This window comes from Mobula birostris, chromosome 10 (assembly GCF_030028105.1).
Source record: "Mobula birostris isolate sMobBir1 chromosome 10, sMobBir1.hap1, whole genome shotgun sequence".
NCBI classification, from domain to species: domain Eukaryota; kingdom Metazoa; phylum Chordata; class Chondrichthyes; order Myliobatiformes; family Myliobatidae; genus Mobula; species Mobula birostris.
In genome coordinates, this window is record NC_092379.1 from 46,991,641 (window position 1) to 47,010,555 (window position 18,915).

Below are 18,915 nucleotides of genomic sequence, written 5' to 3' on the forward strand. Positions count from 1 at the left end.
GATTCCCATGGAATGACACTGCTCACAGACCTCAGTCTGAATGTCACCCACCCACCACTAACCTTTGGGCAAGCAAGTTCTGATTCAATCCACCAAGTTACCATGAATCCCATATATCTAAATCCTCCAGATCAGCCTACCTTGATGGACCGTGTACAGTGCAATCCACTGTCCTACCCTCAACAAACACTTTTGTCACCTCAAAAATAGTCAATCAAATTTGTCAGACATGACCTGCTTCAGCCATGCTGACTGTCCCTAATTAGCCCATGCTTTTCCAAATGTGACTGAATTCTGACCCTAAGAATCCTCTCCAATAACCTCCCTTGCACTGCTGTCGCTCACCGGCCTATAATTCCTTAGATTATCCATATTTCCCTTCTAAAACAAAGGAAGAACAGTGGTTATTCTCCAGTACTCTGGGACCTCACCTGTGCCTAGAAAGGATACAAAAGTCTTCCTGACGGCCCCGGTAATCTCCTCTCTCTTGCCACTCTCAATAACCTGAGATAGATCCCATCGGGCCTTGGAGACTTATCCACCTCAATGTTTTTCACAAGACCAAATACCACCTCCTTCTTATTCTCAGAATGACCTACGATACAAATATAGATGAGCTGATCCCATTATCCTCCATGCCCTTCTCCTTGGTACATACAGATGCAAAGTATTCATTAAATACCTCATCCACATCCTCGTGCTCCAAGCATAAATTCCTTCCTTTTTCCTTGAGTAGTCCTACCCTCTCCCAAGTTATCCTCTTGCTTTTAATGCATGTAAGATGCCCTGGGTTCTGCTTAATCTTACTCATCAAGGATATGTCATGTCTCCTTTTGGCCCTCCGAAATCCGTGCTTGAGTTCTCGCTAGCTTCCTTTGTATTCCTCAAAGACCCTGACTGACTTCAGCTTCCTAAATTTTACATATGCTTCCATTTACTTTTGACTAACTGGAACGTGCTTCTCCTGAACCGTGGTCAGCCGGATTTGAACCAACTCCGACATTCTGATGTGGACTTGCTCAATAGCAGCTATTCCCAATTTATTCTCTCTAGCTTCTGCCTAATAATATTACGATTTACCCTCCCAACTTTCTAACGTGGTGCAGACTTACCTTTACTTTTAACTATCTTAAAATTAAAGAGACGTGATCATTGCTTCCCAGGTCTCTCACTGAAATGCCAGTCACGCAACCAAGCTCATTTCCCAAAACAAGTTTCTGCAATGTCCATTATCTAACCAGACTATTCACAGTTTTAGGAAACCCTTGTGAATGCACAACAAATTCCACCCCTTCTAGTCCTTTGGTACTAAGGAATTCCCTCAATATTAAAGTCACCTACTTCTGCAACGCTGCTGCCTTTATATCTTTCATAACCTGTCAACATGTCTGTCCCTGTACCTCCTGGTGATTATTGTGTGGCCTATATTACAACCCATCAGTCTGATGTCACCTTTCCCATTTTTGAGCTCCACCCATAACTATCAAAAGACCCCCCCCCCAAATTTAGTATAATCAGCAAACTTGTTAGTCATGTCAAGGACATTCATATCCAAGCCATTTACATAATTCACTGACCCATGAGGTACCTCACTAGTCACAGGCCTATCCTTCTACTCCTGGACTCACTGGAATGCTGCACCAGGAGTAATCTAGAGATCACTACCCTCCAGGTCCTGCATTTTCATTTCTTGCCCAACTCCCTATACTCAGTCTGCAGGTACAAAGGGAATGATGAGATATGGGTTTAGCATACCAAAATGACACTGAGAAACTGTAAACGGTCAACCATTATTGAATGGTAGTACAGTAAAGAGGTGCTGAATGGCCCACGCCTCTGTTTGTTTTGATCTTAATGTTTTCACTAAGGAGCTGTTGGCACGTGGCCAAGTGGTTAAGGTGTTCGTCTAGTAATCTGAAGGTCGCTAGTTCGAGCCTTGGCTGAGGCAGCGTGTTGTGTCCTTGAGCAAGGCACTTAACCACACATTGCTCTGCGACGACACTGGTGCCAAGCTGTATGGGTCCTAATGCCCTTCCCTTGGACAACATCAGTGGTGTGGAGAGGGGAGACTTGCAGCATGGGCAACTTCTGGTCTTCCATACAACCCTGCCCAGGCCTGTGCCCTGGAAACCTCCCAAGGCACAAGTCCATGGTCTCACGAGACTAACGGATGCCTATAAAAGATGGGAACATGCCCAACAAGCCCACGGTGCACCATTACACCCAGGGGATCAATTAATCCACTAATGGATGCCTATTATTAAGGAGCTGTTGGATGGGGTGATTACATGAGTAGTTTCAACACTAAGAGAGTTATAAGGTGTGATCATCATTCTCCATCAGCATTTTGCAAATGATTATTATCCTTCCTTAATAGTAATCTGTGCAATCTCACCGTTCACTGCAGACAGGGGGGGAGCAGATGAATGCAGATGCAGAATTGCAAACACTAAGCATTGACCATTCTTCCCTCCACAAATACTGGCAGACCTACTGTTTCTTTCTCTATCCAAGCAGTACTACGGCCAATAACCTCAGCTGAACCAGGTGTGAATCCCAGCCCTCCCCAATGCTGCGTCGGGGTCCTGCGATGTGCCACTGATGCTGGTGTGGGGAGGCCGGTGCTGGGCAGGCCAGGGGGAGCACTGCAATGGCTCACTTGGGTGCGGGCACCATCTGCTCCTTGGTGTTGGCAGACCACCTGGATCCATGTACTCTCTCACAATCTCCTGTGAGAAAATCTTTTAAAATTCATTCCACATTCTCTCCCGATTCAGCAAGGGGTATTCATAAATGTATTTGCAAACAAAAGGAGGCACTATACGTGTGCTAGGCCACATGAAATCACTTTATTAAGAGTTATATAAAACATACCATACAGAAAGAAAAATAAATGATTAATGAAGCAGTAGTACAGAGACAAAATAATACTTATCCACTTAATGAACTGATCTGCAAAATGACAGAGGGAACACAGATATGACAAACTTTCATCTCTCTCTCCCTCACCACCTCTAACCCAGCGACCCAGCCTGAGAAGCTTCCCTCTTGCATAAAGAAATTGCCCCCTTTTATACCCTTCATAACACCTTGCACTATCATTTGCCCATGACAAGGCACCAACTGGTACCTGCACATGTACAATGATCGGTCCTTCCCCAAACAAACATGTATTCATCATTATCTATTCTCAAGGCTGTAGACTTGTACTCCTTTCCTCAAAACATTCGCACTTTTAAGCTAACACAGTTTTGTCCCAGAAACTACCATTTTACCTTAGCATATCCCAAGGGGGAATCAAATTTAACTCTTTCCTTAAGACCATAAGACATAGGAACAGAATTAGGCCATTCAGCCTATCAAGTCTGCTCTGCCATTCAGTTGTGGCTGATTTACTATCCTTCTCTACCCCATTTTCCTGCCTTCCCACCAAAAACTCAGACACACTTACTAATTAAAACCTGTCTACCTCCACTGTAAATAGACTGACAGATTTGGCCTCACAGCTGACTGTGGCAATGAACTTTACAGCGTGCCAATCACTGGCTATATTCCTCCTCATCTCTTTTCTAAAGGGATGTCCTTCAATTCTGAGCCTGTGCCCTCTGGTCCTAGAGCCTCCCACTATAGGAAACACCTGCTCCGCATCTACTCTATCTAGGTCTTTCAATATTCGATAAGCTTCAGTGAGATTCTCACCCCCCCGCTGACCCATTCTTCCAAGCTCCAGTGAGTACAAGCCCAGAGCCATCAAACGTTCCTCATAAGTTAACCATTTCAGTACCAAATCATTCTCGTGACCCTCCTCTGGATCCTGTCCAGTGCCAGCACATCCTCACTCAGATAAACTTTGAACACTCCTGCTGCTGAATGTGGCGGAAAGTGTGGTCTCCCTCCCTCCTTATATAGTTGCCCAGTTCTCCTCAGTAGGAGATTTCTCTCTGACAACAAACTGGGTAGTTGACCTTGGAACTTGTGTAGCCTAATTGAAATAAAGGGGGCACAAAGCTTTCATCAGATTCACCAGAAGGTGATGAGAGAGACAGCCTCCAGCAATGGCCCCAAAAGGTGAATTGCCAAAGGACTGGAGGATGCTTTATTTAAGAAGGATGTCTTTACTTAAGAAGGATGCCAAAGAAAATCTGGGAATTATAGACAAGTAAGTCTATTATCAGTGCAAGATGCGTTACTGGAGAAGACACTGAGCACCCAGGTAGGCATGCATTTGGAAATACAGGGGTCAATTATGCATAGCATTGCTTTGTGTGTGGGAGATCATATTTCATGAATTTGATTGAATTGTTTGGAGTAAATGACCAAGAAGGTCGATGATAGCATGATGGTAGATGTGATATGTATGGACTTCAGTAAGGCCTTTAATAAGGACTTGCACAGCAGGTTGCTATGGAAAGTTGGATTGGATGATATGTAGATCACAATTGGCTTGATGGTTGGAAGCAGATGGAAATGGTGGAAGGTTGTTTTTCAGACTGGAGGCCTTGACTAGTGGTGTGCCTCAGGGGTCAGTGCTAGGCCCATTGTTATTTGTCATTTATATCAAAAATTTGAATGAGAATGTACAAGGCACAGTTAGTAAGCTTGCAGATGACACTATGGTGGGTGTCGTTGTCAACAGTGAAGATGGCTATCTAGAATTACAGTGGAATCTTGATTAGCTGTGTAAGTGGGCTGAGGAAAAGCAGATGGAGATTAATTCACATAAATACAAAGAGTTACGTTTTGGCAGGACAAATCAGGGTAGGACTTTCACAGTAATTGTATTGGAGAGTTGTAGAATATAGGAACCTTGAAGCGCAAGTACATGCTTTCCTGAAGGTGGCATCACCAAGTAGATAAGAAGGTTAAGAAGGCATTTGCCATGCAGGCAAATGTTAACAAGTTGGGGTGTTATTGTTGTGATTGTACAAAACTTTGGTGAGGCTTCTTTTGGAATACTCTGTTCAGTTTTAGTCACCCTGCTCTAGAAGCGATATCATTAGACTAGAAAGAGTGCAGAACAGACTTATGAAGATGTCGCTAGGACTCAAAAGACTGAGATACAGAGAAAGGTTGAGCAGGCCAGGACATTATTCATTAGAGCGTAGGAGGAGGAGTAACATTATGGAGGTGTATAAAATCATGAAGGTTATAGATGACTAATTCATGCAGTGTTTTTCCCAGGGGTGGGGAATCAAGAATCAGAGGGTATTGCTTTAAGGTGAAGGCAAAAAATGTAATAGGAACCTAAGATACAACTTTTTCACCCAGAGGGTCATGAGTACAGTGGATTGGATCATTGGTTAATTGGAGTAGCAACATATTTGGGACAACTGTTAAAGAACAAAAGCAAATCAAGAAATTAGCGGGCTTCCCTTCTTGTTCAGGACACAATGCTGCTTAATTGAGACAGGAGACTGTTGCCAACCAGTTCTAACTAGAGTTAGTCACCTGAACTTGTATGGCCACTGTGCTTAGAGTGAAAAGTTTTCAAATAATGTCAGTTATGTGTGTTTGTGTTTAAAAGCAGTGATTTCTGTCACTGATAGTTGGCAAGAAATAAGCAGCAAGACAACTCAGAACTGTTTTGTTCACTGTGGTCTCAAGTCTTCATGCTTGGAGATGCTAAAAACGACCAGGACTGAAAATGAAATAATTTCACAACCTCAACAAGTTAGGAACTTAGAGTAATTTGAAGTGATTGAAAATCATCTTAAATATTACAATGAAAATGAAGATTAGGAGGATGATATAATTAAAAGCACAGTTTGAAGGTAGCCCATTATCTCCACTAAGTGCCTGTGCTGAATTTGTTCATATACAATTAATCTAAAGAACCTGGGAGTGTACACTGGATGAATTCCTCAATCAATAAATGTTAGGAACTAATTCACAGTTTTATGGTACTGTAGTCATATTGGTAGAGTTCTAATTTGTTCTGAACTTTATTCAAATATATAATTTGTTACTCAGTTAAGTGGTAGTTTGCCTTTTTTATAACTATTTCCATGAACCTTCAGCTAATTGAGGCAACTGCTTAATTGGGCCAAAGTGTACTGGTCCCAATGTGTCCCTGTTAACCGGAATCTACTGTATATGGAATGAATTGTCAGTGGAAGTGGTTGAGGCAGGTATATTAATAACATTTAAAAAGTACTGGAATGGAAAGTGCTGAGGGATATGGACCAAATGCAGGCAAATAGGACTAGTTTGGATGGACATCTTGTTTGGAATGGATCAGTTGGGCTGAAGGACCTGTTTCCATAAGACCATAAGATATAGAGAGTGTGGTGTGTGGCCAAGTGGTTAGGGCGTTGGACTAGCAATCTGAAGGTCGTGGGTTCAAGCCTCAGCCAAGGCAGCGTGTGTGTCCTTGAGCAAGGCTCTTAACCACACAATGCTCCAGTCTACCCAGCTGAGAATGAGTCCCGGCAAAAATGCTGGGGGTTAACCTTGCGATAGACTGGCGTCCTATCTGGGTGGGGGGAGTCACTTCATGCCACGGAAACAGGCATAAGCACCGGCCTGATGGGCCACAAGGCTCATGACAGACTTAAATAAGATATAAAAGCAGAATTAGGCATTTTGCCCATCGAGTCAGCCTCCCCTTTCATCATGGCTGATCTCAGCCCCATAAAACCATGAAATATAGGTACAGAATTAGGCCATCCTGAGCTGCTGCTGCACTTACTTAACCTGTTCCACATGAGACAGCCCATCAATGCCATCCCTCAAAAGTTCCTGTCAGGCTCCAAAAACTGGTGTGGTGCCCAAGCAGACGTCTTTCTCCAAGTTCAAGTATGGGGAATGTACTGGTGAACACTCAGTCTGATGCGAACAAGAGCAAGGAATCGGCACTCCGGAGGGTAGTGTTCACCAGGGTGCCAGTGGATCACAGTAAGAGAAGGGCCACTGAGCTTACTGGAATGGTTTGTGCTGTGAGCACATTCCCAGCTACTTTATATGTAGCTCTTTATGCATGTGTAATAATCTTTAATAATATAATAACATAATATTTATAATATTACTGTTACCATCAGGAAGGAGATACAGAAGCCTGAAGACACACACTCAGTGATTTAGGAACAGATACCTCCCCTCTGCCATCTGATTCCTGAATGGACTTTGAAGCCTTGCACACTACCTCACTCTTTTTTTTAATATACAGGATTTCTGTTTTTGCACATTTTTAAATAATCTATTCAATATACGTAATTGACTTACTCGTTTATTTATCATTATATTTTTTTTTTTTTTTTTTCTCTCTCTGCTGTACCATGTATTGCATTGAACTACTGCTGCTAAGTTAACAAATTTCATGTCACATGCTGGTGATAGTAAATGTGATTCTGATTCAGAGTCTGATAATATTGTACAAAATATATTCATGGTTTTCCGACAGCTGATGAGTCTTTCATGTTGATCTTTTTACTGCACAGATCATATTATAACCCCCCAGTACTCCTGTTACTGCTACACTACCACCAAGAACAGTTACCATGCCATCCCATGCCCACAGTTTGGAAAATCTGATCGCCTGGCTGTACTTCTACTTCCTGAGTATTGGCAGATACTGAAGACTGCAGCACCTACAGAACTACTTTCAGCCGGTGCACTGGACAGTATTGAGGGATTTGTCTTTGCTACAGTTGGCAGTGACTTCATTAAAACCAGCATGGATGAGTGTGTCCTGATGAGAACATACTGTACGTACCCAAATCAAAAGCTGCAGATGAGCCAGAAGGTTCATAGTCTGCTGAGGGTTAGATGTGCGGCATTCAAGTCTGGTGATCCAGGACTATACAGGAAGGCCAAGTATGGAGGGCTATCTTAAGAGCAAAAGAACAATTACAGGCAGAATCAGATGCAGCGTTTGCAGGGCATTGCCTTTTACAAAACGAAACCTAATGTCATGAAGAGCAGTGATACTTCATTCCCACGTGAGCTCAACACCTTTCATGCAAACTTTGAAAGGGAGAATGAAACTACGGCACCCAGTGACCCTGTGATCTCTATCCTGGAGGCTCATGCCAGATCATCTTTCAAGAAAGTGAACCCTAGCAAGGCCACAGGCCCCAGTGGAGTACTAGGAAGGGCTATGAAAACTTGTGCCAAACAACTAGCAGGTGTGTTCAAAGACATTTTCTCTCTCTCATTGCTACAGTCAGAAGTTAGCACTGCTTCAAAAGAGCAACAATCATACCAGTGCCCAAGAACAGCAGGGTGAACTGCCTTAGTGACTATCATCCAGTAGTTCTCACATCAATGGTGATGAAGTGCTTGGAAAGGTGGTTATGGCTAGAATCAACTCCTGCCTCAGCAAGGACCTGGACCCACAGCAATTTGCTTATCACCACAATAGACCTACAGTGGAAGTGATCTCATTGGCTCTTCTCAAGACCTTGGATCACCTGGACAATACTAATGCTTATGCCAGGCTACTGTTTGTTGACAACAGCTCAATGTTTAACACAATCATTCCTACAGTTCTGATCAAAAAGCTCCAAAACCTGGGCCTCTATACCACCCTCTTCAATTGGATCCTCGGCTTCCTCACCAGAAGACTACCATCTGTGCAGATCAGAAGTAACACCTCCACCTCACTGATAATCAACTCTGGCACATCTCAAGGATGTGTGCTTAGCCCACTGCTCTTCTCTCGCTACACCCATGACTATGTGGCTAGGCACAGTTCAAATGCCATCTGTTTGCTGACAACATAATTATTGTTGGCAGAATTTCAGAAGGCATTCAGGAGTGAGATCAGCGGATGGAATGGTATTGCAGTAACAACCTTGCCCGCAACATCAGTAAGAACAAACAATTGATTGTGGACGTCAGGAAGAGTAAGATGTGGGAACACACACCAGTCCTCCTCGAGGAATCAGAAGTGGAAAGGGTGAGCAATTTCAAGTTCCTGGGTGTCAACATTTCTGAGGATCTATCCTGGGCCCATATTGATGCAGTTACAGAGAAGGCACGACAGCAGCTATATTTCAATAGGAGTTTGTGGAGATTTGGTATGTCACCAAAGACACTCACAAATTTCTACAGATGTACTGTGGAGAACATTCTAACTGGCTGCGTCACCGACTGGCATGGGGGGAGGGGCTACTGCGCAGGATCAAAGGAAGCCGTAGAAAGTTGTGAACTCGGTCAGCTCCATCATGGGCACTAGCCTCCCCAACACTCAAGTCACCTTTAAGGAACGATGCCTCAATACGGCAACATCCATCATTAAGGAACCCCCCCCCGCATCACCCAGGACATTCCTTCTTCTCAATGCTACCATCAGAGAGGAGGTACAGGCGCCTGAATGCACACACGCACTGATTCAGGAATAGCTCCCTCCCCTCTGTGATCAGATTTCTGAATGGACACTGAACCCATGAACGCTACCTCACTACTATTTTTCTCTTTTTGCACTTAACCTTTTTGATATATAATGTATATACGTATTGTAATTCACAGTTTTTATTATGTATTGCAATGTATTGTTGCTGAATACCGTAACAACATATGCCAGTGATATTAAACCTGATTCTGATTCCCATCTCTCTTGTTAGAGTATAAGACATATGTAGGAACAGAAGTAGGCCATTTGGCCCATTGGATTTACTTTGCCATTCAATCATGGGTGATTTATTATCCCTCTCAACAACATTCTCCTGGTTTCTCACCATAACCTTTGACACCCTTACTAAACCAGAACCTGTTAACCTCCATTTTAAATATACCCACTGACTTGGCCTCCATAGCCACTTGTAGCCATGAATTCCACAGATTCACCACCTTGAAGAAATTACTCATCATCTGTTTTTAAGGGACGTCCTTGTATTCTGAGGCTGTGCTCTCTGGTCTTAGACTCCCCCACCATTGAAAACATTCTTCCCATGTTGACCTTTCAATATTTGATAGATTTCAATGAGATTCACCCCTTATTGCTCTAAACTTCAGCAAGTACAGGCCTAGACCTATCAAATGCTCCTCATACGTTATTCTGATCAATGGTTATGCTGGTTACATGGTCAATTGACCACTGTAAAATTACCTTTTGCATGGGTGCCAGTGGGACATTCATGGTACAATTTATGGGTATGTAAGAAAGTGGGTGAGAGAAATAAGCAGGGGAATTAGGATTGATGTGATTGCTGTAAGAGCTGCATAGACTGATGGACCGAATTGTCAAACTTGACATAAAGTATAAAACAGTCAAGGGGGTTTCAATCTCAGATCTACAGAGGTACATCCCAACTTCAGAGAACAATCATCACAGTTCTGGGACTATAAAGCAACATTCCAGCCCTGCAGTTCCAGAGGTAATTCCAGGCCCAGTGTGGATAAGCGTTCCTATTCCACAAATAAAGATAATCGTTCAGACTCAAAGACTGCAGAAAGGTATTCAACTACCGGACTGTACAGAAACATTCCAAATTTGTAAATATTAGGGCACTATTCGAACACAAACTTGTAAAGTGGCTTTTCATTGCGCTCCAACATCAGGACTGTAGTGGCGAATTCCAAAATCTCTACTGGAGATAAACTTTCCAAATCTGGAACTGTGGAGTTTCAGGGTGGTTGAGGACAATGCTATCTAACAATAGAACAGTCAAATTCTGACACAGTAGACAGACATTCCGTGTCCGGGACATTAGTGGTATTCCAGAACCACGCGACAATGGAGGGACATTCCAACTCAAATATTTAAAAATCACTTTTTATTAATTTAGTAACCGTGCAAAGAGAGTGACCTCGAGTCATCCATTAATGGCGGTAGCAATACCCAGAATTCTCTGGACATTGAACCACCCCCATCCACGGCAAATGATAGCGCCTGATGAGTGCGCATGCTCTACATGAGCCTCGGTTCATGCTGATACCGCATGCGTCAAAGCTCCTGCGGGTGAGCCGGACGCCGTGGAAACGGGAGAAGTCAGCGGGTGATGCCGGGTAGGGGGGCGGGGGAGGGGCTGCACCATACATTTAGCGACGAAGGGGATTTACCGTCTATTCGGCTGATGCCGCGGCTCTGATCCGAGCACAAAGCAGCGCGCTCGGTGTTTCTGAGGCCCACACCCGCCACACTGAGGGACCGTAGGCCGCACTGCGCACGCTCGTTTCAAACACACGCTTCGGCCACGAGACCCCCGCTTCTTGGCGCGTTGCCCCCCTCCCCGTCTGCAGGAAATAGGCCATTGTCCAGCCCGCCAGGCATCCTGGGTATGGTCCTTCGCCATTTTCGAGACGACTGGCCAGCGTTAAAAATAAGTTTTTAGGGTCCATGTTGACACATCAGCTGATACCAATTTTACTGCTTTTCCCTAGATAGATTTTTTTTTAATATAGTATATCTGCGTTTTCGGCATAACTATTAAATCTGCTGAGAACTTATTTCAAGGTGCTGTTCTCCCTGCTGGAAATTCAGACTGAAAAATAATATTGTCCCTACATCTTCTGATTTCGTCGTCAATTACCTTAAAACATAGCATTAAATACCGCAATAACTTCACCCTCTAACCTCATTTGTTCCAGGCTGAATAATTGTAGCTTCTCCAATTTCTCCTGATAACTGATGTCAGGCATTGTTGTGAATTTCTCCTACAGGCAGGCTTTAAACAACTTAATAAAGTTAAGCAGAGCAATACAATTGAGGCCAAATTAATATTGACGTGAGACTAGCTGCTGGAATCGGATGCAAATAATGGGCTGCTAAAGGAGCTCAGTGTCTGTGGAAAGAAATGGGCAGTCACTGCTTGGGATCAAAACCCTTCATCTGGACTGAAAGTCTAAATGAGAGACTTCCTCCAGCAGCTTGCTTTTTGCTCATGATCAATATTCTTGTGTAAGGCTTTGACCATAAGATATAGGAGCAGAATTAGGCCATTAGGTTCATTGAGTCTGGTCTGCCTCTCCATAAGCTAATGTTGAGACTTCTGTCATAGTAACAGGGAACAGGAGCAGGTTATTCAGGCTTTAAATCTGCTGCAGTTAAGAGGACCAGAACCTGCTCCTACCTTTACCCTTTATCTTTAAAACATATATTTACTTCCTTGAAAATGTTCAATGACTTGGCCTCGACTGCCTTCTCTGCAGTGGATAATTTCCCTCTTGGTGAAGAACTTTCCCTTGATTTGAATTTCCAATGTGCTTCCTCATTTCCTGAGTTGGTAACTGGAAGGTTCTGGAATCTGTGGCCACCAGGACCATCCCCCCTGTACCTTACCTGTCTGGTTCTGTTACAATTTCATAGGATTCTGTAAGTTGTGCTCTGATTCTGATATAAGCCCTGAATACAGTCCTGCCATCTAAGGAATCAAGCTGGCAAACCTTTGTTATACCTCGTCCATGGCAGCAAAATCTTCTGATGAGGAGACCAGAACTCCAGATGGGATCTCAGCTCTTCTGACCCCTATATAGCCATGACAATACATCCACATTCTAGTACTCAAATTCTCTTGCAATAAAGGCCAATAAAACATTTTTGTGCATTACTGCCCAATGTTATTTATAGATTTCTATTTGGGTGATTAGATCAATAAATTGATTGAAGCAAACCCCATGTGGTGCATAAGGAATTGAGTAACTATTACAGTCATTCAATCTGGGTTAAATTACCAAGTTCTGTAACGTGAATCATCTTTTATTGATTATTTGCCAACTTAAAATCATGGCCTAATTTCTGTACCTCTTCAGAGCCCCTGGACCTCGCCTGGCATCATAATGTTGACAAGTATGGATTAATTGCTTAGAAGCCAGCAGAAAGAAAGCTCAGGGAGAGGCAGCACTGTGCTGGAGTAGTCAACTACACGTGAGTTGCTTTGAATCTCTGAACAGCAATCTACTGTTTCTGGTTTGTTTACAGGGTGCAATACAGCTAGCATCATTGCCCAACCCAGTTCTTGATTATTAGTGGCATAAACTCTATCTTTCAACAATGCACTCTCTGTAGAGATGAGACCTTTCTATTGCTGTTCTTGATGTCAGTACCACTTGCAAGGCGAACAGTAACGTTCTCAAATAGCTTTTGAAAAGTTGGTGACTGCTGACAGAACTGCAGTTTATGTGCTGAAAGTACTCTCACGTTGCTGCTCCTGATTACACTGGACAACCATTTCTTTCAGAAGTGTCGCTTTCTCAGAGTTGTCTTTTGTTTATGATAGACCACTTGAAGCTATAATTTCAGACTACTTGCATCACATGGGAATTTGGAGAGACAAGAAATTACCTTTTATTGAATATAATTTGTTTAATTGCATAACTGTTCTGATGTTTTGCAATAGTTCAACTGAGCTTGATGATTTTCATTTGTACTCGGTGTCTGAGGCCTCTTGCTTAAGTGTCCAACAATAATCAGCCAGCATTGATGAATTCCAGTTGCCCTGATACTGTTTCTCCATGACTGCAATATCATAGTGAAATATTTCACCATGATTATCACTGACTGCATCAAGACTTTAGGGAAGAAGTCTAAATGGAAATCCAGAAAATGAATTTTTAGTGACATTGTTTTGTATGCTTGAAGCATGTTGTCAGCCATGTAGCTTGGTGCACTATAGTTGCCAAGAGAAGTTTCAATAACACCGTTGAATGCCTTCAATACAATTTTCTCCAGTCCCATTAAAAGTTCTTTGAACTGATTACCTGTTTGATTTGTGAATCAGCAAAAATGCCTTCCTTAATCTTGGCATCAGTTATTCTGACTTGAGTATAGGTAATTTTTAAAAAAATAGTGCATGATGGGGAAATTTCATGGTGATTTTCATGATCAGCAGCCCAAAATCCACAAGGTACACCCAAAAGTATTTAGGAAGCAATATCATTATTATCCGGTGTTATAAAAACAGGAATGAAGATAATCAAGCTGTTCAATTAGGAGTGCTGTGGGATTAGGATGAGAGATGGGAAGCACTAATATTTTCATTTAGCTACTTCACTCTTTTAGCTGGAGTCTGCAGGCAAGGAAGTTTCTGTCTGAGAATGTGTATAAAATCTGCCTTCTCCCCCAACCCCACTCTTCTGCTGTATTTTCTCTGCCAGAGCCCAGATGTTGGTTTACATCGGGATTAGCTGATGATTCCCTTTCCCGAAGGAGAATAATGAACCAACTGAGTTGCCATGGTTTTCTAGCACAAGCCCCACAACTCAGCATATTCATAAAGTTCAATTTTGCAACCTACCTTTGCTTATTTTGTGGGTTCTCACTCATCTTTTTTTCCCGTATTTTATCCATTGAAAACATTTCACAGGATATTAAAAAAGGAGAGTCCTCAGATGGAAAATTCAGACAAAGCATCAGGTCAAGACCAGGACAAATCGTGTGAATCATGCAGCCCCAAAGCTCTTCAGCGTCTGGAAATGGAAGTGAGAAGGTCCATTCTGGTGGGCAAGAAGACATTTTTGTGCTCTGTGTGTGGGAGGGGCTTCACCCGTTCATACACCCTGCTGAGACACCAGCGTATTCACACCGGGGAGAAGCCGTATACGTGCTCCATGTGTGGGAAAGGATTCACGCAGTCAACCCACCTCATCGCACACCAACTTGTCCACACTGACCAAAAACCTATTCAGTGTTCCGATTGTAAGAAGAGTTTCAAAAGCAGGGCTCATCTGCTGAAACACCAGCACGTACACAGTGAGGAGAGGCCCTTTGCCTGCTCTGCATGTGGAAAGGGATTCACTTCTGCATCCAACCTCACCGCGCACCAGCTCGTTCACACCGATCAGAGACCTTTTAAATGCTTGGACTGTAAGAAGAGCTTTAAAAAGAGAAGCCACTTGCTGAAACACCAAAAAACTCACACTGGGGAGAGGCCATTTATCTGCACCGTGTGTGGGAAAGGATTCACCCAGTCATCCAACCTGACAGCACACCAACTGGTTCACACTGATGAAAAACCTTACACATGTTTTGAATGTGTAAGGGGCTTTAAGAGTAAACAGGAACTACTGAAACACCAGCGCACTCACAATGGAGAGAGGCGCTTCACCTGCTCTCAGTGCGGGAAGGGATTCACTGTATCTGCTGACCTGCAAAGGCACCAGCGAGTTCACACCGGAGAGAAACCATTCAACTGCACACACTGTGGAAAAAAGTTCCGATGTTCGACCAACCTTATCAGGCACCAGCGAGTCCACACGGGAGAGAGGCCCTTCTCCTGTTTGGAGTGCGGGAAAAGATTCACTCTGTCATCCTACCTGCTGAGACACCAACTGATTCACACTGGGGAGAAGCCTTTCGCTTGCTCTTTATGTGGGAAGGGATTCACTCAGTCATCCAGCCTGCTGCGACACCAGCAAGTTCACAAGTGACTGCAGCGTTGTATTGGACTGTACCGCTGTTGTTATTCGCACCCAGGACAAAATGCCTTTCATCCTGAGAGTCCGGGTTTGTTCCAGTTACTTGTTTATGTCGTTGCTGTAAGTGGGGGCTTGTTTTGATAACATCGTTGGACACATTTGTGCAATATCTTCAACTCAATGTGTTTGAAATGTTTTATCTGTTAGCATCTCCGAAAGTGTTGATCAAACTGTACTGCATTTGTACTGATTTGCATGTTATATGTAATGGTACCTCTAAGAAAGAAGAGGGGAAATTGATTAATTGAATCCCTTTGTATAAGAGGTTTTATTTGATCTTTCTGAGACTGTGCAGTCAGCTTACATAATACAGGTAAAAATTAGCATTAGTGACACAGTAATTAAATCAATATTGGAAACTTTTAAAAACTAATACTTCTAAAATGGTAGCAAACTATTAGTTTAAACATATCAGGAAAAAAGAACACACGGATCAAACACTAAAATGAAAGCAAAACACTGCGACCTTTATAGACTCCAGTCTCCGATGCCACAGGGGACAGAAGATCATGAGAAGGAGCAGTGAAAATCTCCAAAACATAAATTGGTTTATTATTGTTGCCTGTACAAAGGGGCAGTGAAGAATTTTGTTTTGCATGCTATCCATACAGATGATTTCATTTCAACATTGCATTGATCTGTACAAGGGAAACAAGTGTTACAGTTACAGGGAACATTTAATGCAGCTGGACAAAAGGTGCAAGTCCATAATAAGGTAGATTGTATGATCAAACACTCCATTTTATTGTGCTAACAGTCAATAGTGGGAAAGAGTTTGAAGAAGGGGGAGGAAATCAAGTGAGAATGTGGTGGTTGGGGGAGAAACGATAGTGAGGGAAATTAATGCTGTCCTGTGTAGCAAAGTCCAAAAGTTCGGGTACCAACGACAGAAGCAGGACAAGGAAGTCTGTGTGGGAAGGAACTGGCCACCAAATTACAACACATTAGTTAATAATCCCTGTATCAGTCCCTGAGCTATGTACAATTTCACTTCAGGCATATGAGAGAAATGTTGCTGCCCTGATCAAACCACATTTGGAATATCATGTTCATTTCTGGTCATTTCATTACAGAAAGGATGTGGAAGTTTTAGAGATGGTGCAGAGGAGATTTATCAGGATAATAGAGCATGTCCTCTGAGGAGTGTTTCTCCTTGGAGCAAAGGAGGAGAAGAAGCAACTTGATAGAGTTGTACCAGATGATAAGGGGCATAGATCAAGTCGATAGCCAGAGTTAATCTGAGGGGCATAATTTTAAGGAGGAGAGTACGGGGGTGGGGGGGGGATGTCAGAGGTAAGAGTTTTATATGGAGAGGGGTGGGTATATGCCCTGCCAGTGGTGGTGGCAGAGGTACATGCATTAGGGACATTTAAAAAATCTTAGATAAGCACATGAATGGCAGAAAAATGGAGGTTGTTTCGGAGGGAAGGGTTAGATTTATTTTAGAGTAGGTTATAAGGCCAGCACCACATTGTGGCCGGAAGGGGTTGTACTGTGCTGTAGTATTCTATGTTCGAGCAATTAATACACGGCAGTAGTTTTGTAGAAGTTGGGTTCTGGTTTGTGCAGCTCTGATATCAGTTCTGGGAAGCGCAGATGGGTGACATACATCCAGACTCTGCTGGGATCAGTCTTCTCATAACTTCGCAGAGCTAGGGAGGTAGGGAGGGTTTAAAACAAGTAGTGGAGGAAAGCGGATTAAAGTTCGGCAAATGAGCTTGAATAGCACAGAAGGCTTGAGCAAAGGATACTAATATGGCAATGATAACCTGATCTGAAGGGATCTGCAGTACAAATCTAAAATTAACTCAGTGGGCAGGACTAGAGATGACAGAAATAGTAAAAGCACAAAACTGTAGGTTTCACATCTGTGTGCGAGAAATACTTGAGACAAACAGATGTACTGAGAACACAAACAGGAGCAAACAAGTATGGTCTGACAGTCAGGAAGTCAGGATAATTACAATCACATTTTAATGCTCCTCTGTAAATTATTGGAGGTGTGGGCTGAAAACTCACTGGGATTTGTTGGACTTCTTTCGAGGGTCTCAAAAGAAGTGACACAGATGATGTTGGTCTTATGGTATTAACTTCCCAAAATTGTGTAGATTTTTCCATTTCATTGGACATACAAATTTAGCTCATTTAAAAAGGAATGGAGACAGAAAGCAGGATTCCACATGGCAGTTAACATCTGATGTAGGAAAATAGTTAGAAACTATAACTACTATAAGATTTACAAAAGTCCAAGTAATTGGGCCAAGCCAGTATAGTTCCAAGAAGTGGAATGAATATTTTTCCAAGTTGGTGGAGCCTTGTGATTTAAGCACAAGAGATTTCTGCAGATACTGGAAATCCAGAGCAACACGTTGCTGGAGGGACTCAGTAGGCTGGGCAACATCTATGGAGAGAAGTAAACAAGTCAACTTTTTGGGCCGCGACCCTTCAGTAGGACTGGGAAGGAAGGAAGAAGAAGCCAGAATAAGGTGAGGGAAAGAAAGGGAGTACAAGATGGAAGGTGATTGGTGAAGCCATGTGAGGGAGTGGAAGAGGAGCGATGAATTGAGAAGTATCGAGGCGACAGATGGGAAAGGTAAAAGGCTGAAGAAGGAGGAATCTGATAGGAGTTGAGCGAGGACAATGGGAGAAAAGGAAAGGGGGGGCACCAGAGGGGGGTGATAGACAGGTGAAAAGGGGAGGTAGAATGGGGTATGGAAAATGCGATAGATAGGTAGATACTTTATTGATCCCAAAGGAAATTACGGTGTCACAGTAGCATTACAAGTGCACAGATATACAAATATTAGAAGAGAATTAAGAAAGAATAAAACATGTTACCTCAAACAGTTTAAGTGGAGGGTGTCGTCACTTCCCCAGCTATAGGCTGACTCATTATAGGCCTAATGGCTGAGGTTAAGAATGACCTGATATAGTCCTCGTTGGAGCAGTGCACTTGTCTTAGTCTATTGCTAAAAGTGCTCCTCTGTTCAGCCAAGGTGGCGTGCAGAGGGTGAGAAATATTGTCCAGAACTGCCAGGATTTTTTGTAGTGACCTTTGTTCTAGCACAGCCTCCAGTGTGTCCAGTTTGACTCTTATAACACAGCCATCCTTTCCAATCAGTTTATTGAGCCTGTTGGCATCACTTGTGTTGATGCCACTGCCCTAGCACACCACCACATAGAAGATAGTGCGGATGACAACAGACTGGTAGAACATGTGAAGGAGAGGCATGCGTACTCCAGAGGACCTCAGTCTTCTCAGGAAGCAGAGGCTCTGTGTTGGTGCTCCACTCAAGTCTGTCATCCAGGTGCTTGTAGGTCCTCACCATATCCACATCCTCACCATCAGTAGTAACAGAGAGCAGTGCAGGCTTAGTCTTTCTAAAGTCCATTATCATCTCCCGTTGTTGGAAAGAAATTGTCGGAAGTTAGAGAAATCACGTTGGAGGCTATCCAGGAGGAAAATGAAGTGTTGCTCCTCCAGCCTGAGAGTGGCTCCATCATGCTAGGAGAGGAGGCCATGGACTGACAGGTCGGAATGGGAAGGGGGAGTGAAATTAA

At 43.2% G+C, this 18,915-nt stretch overlaps 1 protein-coding gene across 6 annotated transcripts in view; it reads left to right on the top strand.

The window, feature by feature from the left end:
* Positions 1-10,854: 10,854 nt before the first annotated feature.
* LOC140203969 (uncharacterized) overlaps positions 10,855-18,915 on the top strand; it is a 49,336-nt gene continuing 41,275 nt past the window's right edge. For 3 of the 6 annotated variants that reach the window (XR_011887472.1, XR_011887471.1, XR_011887470.1), the window contains exons 1-2: positions 10,878-10,947; positions 12,691-12,805. Coding sequence is in view for 3 of the 6 variants with exons in the window: in XM_072270163.1 (XP_072126264.1) it covers positions 14,269-15,306 (1,038 nt within the window). In the remaining 3 variants the exon portion in view is untranslated. Of the gene's footprint in view, positions 10,948-11,978; positions 12,806-14,243; positions 16,615-18,915 lie in introns of those variants that run through there. The other 3 variants (XM_072270163.1, XM_072270161.1, XM_072270162.1) reach the window with 3 other exon arrangements.